At 47.4% G+C, this 6,000-nt stretch overlaps 1 protein-coding gene across 2 annotated transcripts in view; it reads left to right on the top strand.

Moving 5' to 3' along the window:
* Nucleotides 1-1,899: 1,899 nt before the first annotated feature.
* The window catches only part of USP48 (ubiquitin specific peptidase 48), a 59,699-nt gene continuing 55,598 nt past the window's right edge, over nt 1,900-6,000 (top strand). The window contains exons 1-5 of one of the 2 annotated variants that reach the window (XM_067567003.1): nt 1,900-2,083; nt 2,244-2,398; nt 3,606-3,726; nt 4,403-4,559; nt 5,595-5,722. In XM_067567003.1, the coding sequence (XP_067423104.1) occupies nt 2,265-2,398; nt 3,606-3,726; nt 4,403-4,559; nt 5,595-5,722 (540 nt within the window). In that variant the 5' untranslated portion in view covers nt 1,900-2,083; nt 2,244-2,264. Of the gene's footprint in view, nt 2,084-2,140; nt 2,399-3,605; nt 3,727-4,402; nt 4,560-5,594; nt 5,723-6,000 lie in introns of those variants that run through there. The other variant, XM_067567002.1, reaches the window with a different exon arrangement.

Raw genomic sequence — 6,000 nt, 5'->3', positions numbered from 1 at the left:
TGTGGTTCAGATAATTCAGTCATGCCTAGAGATGTGCTCCTAAACTTGTTTGAACACTGGAGTACTTGATGCAAATATAAAGAAGCATTGAACAGAACTGTCAATAGATTCATCCACAGGTAAAGAAAATGGCGATGTGTCAAGATCATTGAACAGCTGCTGTTTGATGTATGGGCCTAGAAGCAAATTAATAACTGCTGTTATGCTTTGGTTCATCTGAAGTGATCCAATTTCATCTTTGAGGATTTCTGCCAGCTTACAGACAGCATGTGTGGATGTATTGTTGGCCTCACAGGGTTATACACAGCTTCCTGCATTTGTGGTCATCAGATCTTATCTGAGATCCTGATGCATTGCATTCATATGTAGGAGCATGAACTTGCATGTCACTGTAAAATGCACAGATTTCCAGCTTATAGTACTTACACCATGCTTTGATTTCATAACCCAATACAGGGGCCAAGCAACTATTTAGTGCAGGTTCAGCTTCCTGTCCTTTTCTGTACATTTTCTAATATTGAGCTTCCTTGATCATGCTGGATTTTAATTTGCAGTAAGCTGAAGTTCAAGTTTATGAGGCACAGAGTAGCTATTAATATGCTCTATTCTAGAGACTATCAGCTCAGCAAAGGCAAGAGAGATTCTCCCTCCTCTGGAAGCAGAAATGGGCATTGAACCCTCTCCAAAACTGTGTCTAACCTAAGGCCTTTTTTGCAAAAAAATCTCTGGTTCAGTTGCACAAGCGGTAGTAGCATTGAGATCACTACTGCAGACAGGATTCAATGCAGCAGCAGCTGACGTTTTGAACACTGGACTGATTAGACCCACTTTGAGCAGGGGTAGACTATGGTATTAAAGATGCCAACAGCTTGTGTCCTAACCGCCAAGGTTTCTCTCATTCCAAACACAGTCCCACAGCAGTTAATCGGAAACACAATCTAAGCCAGCACCTGGCATGACAGAAAGGTCTCCATGCAACACCATAAGGTAATGTGCATCTCCTTCCCTTGGGCGCATATTGGGGACCTCATTAAATCTGTGAATTTCTTAAATTATGTCTAGGCACTGTAATCCATCACGCTCCTCCCAAACTCTCCCTAGAATTGCTATAATTTTGATATATTTCTAATTCCTACTCACAGTGGCAAGAAGCAAAGTTGCCTTTAAACTGGTTCTCTCCCTGCACACACACAATTTGATTTGAAGTTGCTGCTGTAAAATTGGTATGTTCTTGTAGCCTTTATCTCCAGGAAAGTGTAGCATGTGGGGACCATCTTCAGGCTTTGTTTCTTGTATAAAAAAAAAACGGAACTAGCCCAGTCAGATGGACAACAGCTTGGGTTGGGTTGGGTTGGGTTGTCCCATTCTCTTTGACTGGAAATGTCACAGTGGGAATGTACCTTTCTCAGGAGCGGATCTTGCCAGAGGCCTAAGTGGACAGCAGTAGGAAGTATCTCACATAAACCACAGGCCCCTGAACGCCTCCCCCTACAGCAGTGTCTACATCTGCTGCCACCCAGCTGCTGGGGTGGAACCCCCTGGAACCAACAGCGCACTTCCCTCATCAAGGGGTCCTTTCCGCCCCACGCATCGCCAGGGGCAGTGCCCCATGGGGCCTGAGCCCATCTCTCTGACAGCTTGCCTTGGCCGCTCCCCCCGGACATCCCCACCCCTAACACTCACTGTATTTGCGCCCCCCTGAACGGGCTGGTGAGGGGGAGAGTTACTCTCCTCTTTCCCTTTAAATGGGCCGCGCCCCTGCCTTTGGCCCCGCCCCCATGACAGCTCCCGGGTCACCAGCCGGGAACAGTACCAGGCCACGCCCCTCCCCGCCGTGCCCCTACGTCTCATGTCGCGGTGCTCGCGCGGCCTAGCCCTGGAGTTTCACGTCACTAGTTCCTGTGTGGTCGCTTCATGTCGTCACCGCGTCGCCGGCGCAGCCCCGCCCCCTACCTGGGCCCGAGAGAGGCAGGAGCCAGGCGCGGGCGCAGCCAGGGAGCCGCCGGGCCGGGCCGGGCCGGGCTGAGCTGAGCTGAGCTGAGCGGGGCCGCGCAGCCGGCGGGGGAAGGGCCGGGGCGGCCAGGTACCGACGGGGGCGGGGAGAAAAGAAGAGGGCGGGGGCCGTCGGTGCGGTCGCGCGCGCGCGCGCTCGGGAGCCACTGCGGGCGCGCGCGCTCAACGTCCGTGCGGGGGCCCGGTCCGGCCCCGTCGCCTCTGACCCGTCCGGCGCCCTTGGCCCGCAGGCGCGCCCGGCGCGGAGGGGGATGGCCCCGCGTCTGCAGCTGGAGAAGGCGGCCTGGCGCTGGACCGAGACCGTGCCGCCCGAGGAGGTGACGCAGGAACACATCGAGGCGGCCTATCGCATCGGGCTGGAGCCCTGCCAGCGCGGCGTGTGCAGGTACCTGCCCTGCCCTCCCCCCCCCCCCCCCCGGGGGCTCTGCTCGCCCGCCCGTCCGCTGCCCCTGGGGGCCGGGCCCTGTGCGGAGGAGCCCGGCGGGCCCCAGGCAACCGCGCTCAGCTCGGGCCCTCCGGCAGCTCTGGGGGCCAAGGCCCCGGCCGGGACTCAGTGGCGTGGCGTGTCGGGCCTCGGCGTGTGGCAGGAGCGGGAACCTGACCCGCCTGCGCCGGCGGAGCGCGTCGCTGTCACTCCGGGGGGACGGCTGGGGCCTGGCCCGGGTAAGGCTGCGGGCGGTGCTCAGGGCGCAGCCCCCCATGCCCTGGGCTGTGTGTCGGGGCTGCCCAGCCCGGGGAACAGCCACAGCATCCAGCGCCGGCCGGGGAAGGAGAAATTTTTGTCAGCTGCGTTAATTCTTCATGGGGGGGTCTCAGAGGAGCAGGTAAAAACAAACAGAGGCGCGTCCCCGTGCCTTTCATTGCCTGGTGGGACCAACCTGTTCAAACTCCAGATGGACTTACCATAACTGCAGCATAGCTGTTTCTGTCACAGGTGTGGAGGGGGTTTTGTGCACAGAAATTTCTGGGAAAACTCTCATGCCACACTAATAAATAGGTAGACATACTTAAACTAAACTGCATACATTAGTGGTGTGTGTTAAAATGAAAACCTGCCCTCAAAGGATGGGGCTATAAATGCCTGCTGAACAAGTGACTGCTTCCAGCTCTTTCCACCATCTCTGACTTGTCACCATGTTATGAGGAGTGAGCGGGGTGTCATTGTACACAACTGGACAAAATATCGGAGCACTATCCAGAGCAATTAGGCAGACTCACTGAGAGCTGTAAATTGTTTTTGTAAAACAAAATAAAAATGTCCTTTGTGGTCAGCGTGGGATTTCTGCTCATCTCAACAACGAGAACAAGATCTTTGTATGATGGGTGAGCTGTGCTGAGATTAACACTAAACAATACCTCCAAGCCTATTCAGTAATAAACAGAATTTCTGGGTCATAAATTACAGAGCACATACTATTAATGAAGAGAACATTTCAAGTTATTTCTGAGTGTTCTTTATCCTGTATGCTGTTGCCCTTTTTCTTGGCTAATAAAAATGATTTGATTCACTTTGTCTGCTGCCTGTTCTTGCACTAGTTACAAATGACAAATGTATGGTCTATATTTTAATGTTTTCATAATTGTTTTTGTAGAAGAAACTGCAGAGGAAACCCAAACTGTTTGGTTGGGATTGGTGAACATGTTTGGCTAGGAGAAATTGATGAAAATAGCTTTCACAACATTGATGACCCAAACTCTGAACGGAGGAAAAAGGTAAAAGAAACTTTTTTGGGGGGAGGGGGAAAGGAGGCGTTTAAACTAGCAAATTCTTTTTACTTATGTGAGTAAAGTTACACACATGCTTAAGTGTTTGTAGGTTAAGGGCCTAAATAGGAGGACCGTCATCCTCTACCATATTGACTGGATTCCCATTACTGGGTTTCAGCTCCCTAGTACAAGTCGCAGATTCCTCTAGCTTTCAAAGATTTGAAACACTAGCTGTTCATTCCCCACCTGAGATCAACTGTGAGTGCTTCAGTGCCCTAGAGCATTCAATTTTATTTCTTTGATGAGCAGAATGCAAAGAGTTCTCTACATTCTGAGGGTAAGGAACGTCCAAAGAGATGACCAGAAAAGAATTAGACGTTTAAAATGTTACTTCCCTGTCCTGCTTCTCATTTCTGAAGGGAACATGTATGTTAGTATAAATAGAGTCAGATGATACCTGCAGAGAAACAGAATCACAGATGAACAATTGTCTATTTAATGATACCATGTTGATTGGAGACAGAAGTTTGAGGGATAACTCCATAAATCCGTACAGTCTCTGCACCAGTAACTAATTACAAACCCAGCTAAAAGCAGTAGTGTAGAAAGAGCCTAATTGACGGTTTTATCAATCTGCTCCTTTTACATGGGAATTAATTACATGTTTTCTGTTTTATGCTAGAATGCCTTTGTAGGCCTAACAAACCTTGGAGCCACATGCTACGTGAACACTTTCTTGCAGATGTGGTTTCTTAACTTGGAGCTTCGGCAGGCACTTTACTTGTGTCCAAGCACCTGCAGTGAATATGTGACTGGTGAAGGCATCCCAAAAGACAGAGGTTAGTGGAAGGTCACAGCATCTCCTAAGCCTTTCCCTTGTTATAGGCAAAAGGTGCTTTAATTATCTGAGCAAAGAGAGAAGTTTAATATATTCAAATGAGCTACTCTGAAATTTTGTGAGCCTTATGGTGTGAAGTCATGTTCTGCTTTATACAGTGAAACATAATAAGTAATATCTAAGTGAATAGAGATGGAAAAATTAGAAGAAATATTAATTCTCATGTATCAGGACATTATTCTATCACCAGTGGACTGGGGATAGGAAAAAGATTCCACCCATAGATATATTTCATGAGAGAACGTCAAACCCACGTAAGAAAATTATGTAGAAATATCTGGCATTGGCCACTGTTGGTGCCAGAATAACGGACTAGATAGATCGTTCACACCAGATTAGACCAGTCGCCCATGTTTTTTGTTCAGAGTGCTATAGGTGTGCTTTGCAATTAATGTGGCTTAATGGTATGCTGCTTTCTATTTTACACTATGGATTATTGCATTGTAATACCTGTTTTACCATGCTGCTTAAACTTACTACTGTGGCTGGTATTTGACACCAAATGTGAGTTTTGGCCATTTTTTGTGTTGTGCTAATTTTAGCACATCACTTCATTTGATGGAGGAGGTACTCAGAAGATATGGTACTTGAAAGCAACAAAAAACTGTGGAAAACATCAGTAATAACTTCTGTTGCACTGTACTTTTATTAGGGCCTTCTCCCCCTATTAAGGGTTGGCTGTGGTGGTGTGGGGAAGGCAGCACAGTCTAAAACAGGAAAATCTGTCTTCTTTAGAATTATGATTTTCTGATTCTTAATTTAATCACTTTAGAACACAGATGATTTATAATCTGACTTGTAAACAAGGATAGCTTGTTTCTGACCATCAAGATGTGTATTAAAAAGAAGTTTCATCCACTGACAAACAAATAAAAAAATAAATCATTTACTTGGAATAATTTTAATTTTCTGTTGTATTATTTTGAGAAAAACAATAACTTGCTGATCACTAACTTGAGCATGTTTTTTTCAATAGATTATGAACCCCAGACAATTTGTGAACATCTTCAGTACTTGTTTGCGTTGTTACAGAACAGTAATAGACGATACATTGATCCCTCCGGGTTTGTTAAAGCGCTAGGTTTGGATACAGGACAGCAACAGGTAGTCTTGAGATTTTTAAATTTGACAAGCTTTCCTTGTGAACAAATTGGGCATGGTGAAGTATTTGTCCTGCAAGAGCAATAGAAGCCTGTTGGCCGGATCATCAGTAGGTGTAAATTGGCATTGTTTGGTAGATTGCAGTGGAGTTATGCTGATTTACACCCTGAGGAGCTGGCCCTCGATTTAAAATGAAACAACTGACTTAAATTGTATGGTCTTATTTGTCTTGTGCTTCTGCTTTTTTGTTGCTTGACTAGAGCTATCACGTAAACAGAAGT

This window comes from Emydura macquarii, unplaced genomic scaffold (genome assembly GCF_026122565.2).
Source record: "Emydura macquarii macquarii isolate MOO-44397 ecotype Brisbane River unplaced genomic scaffold, CSIRO-AGI_Emac_v2 contig_2768, whole genome shotgun sequence".
In the NCBI taxonomy this organism is placed as follows: Eukaryota; Metazoa; Chordata; order Testudines; family Chelidae; genus Emydura; species Emydura macquarii.
This window is presented reverse-complemented; position numbering and strand designations above follow the sequence as displayed.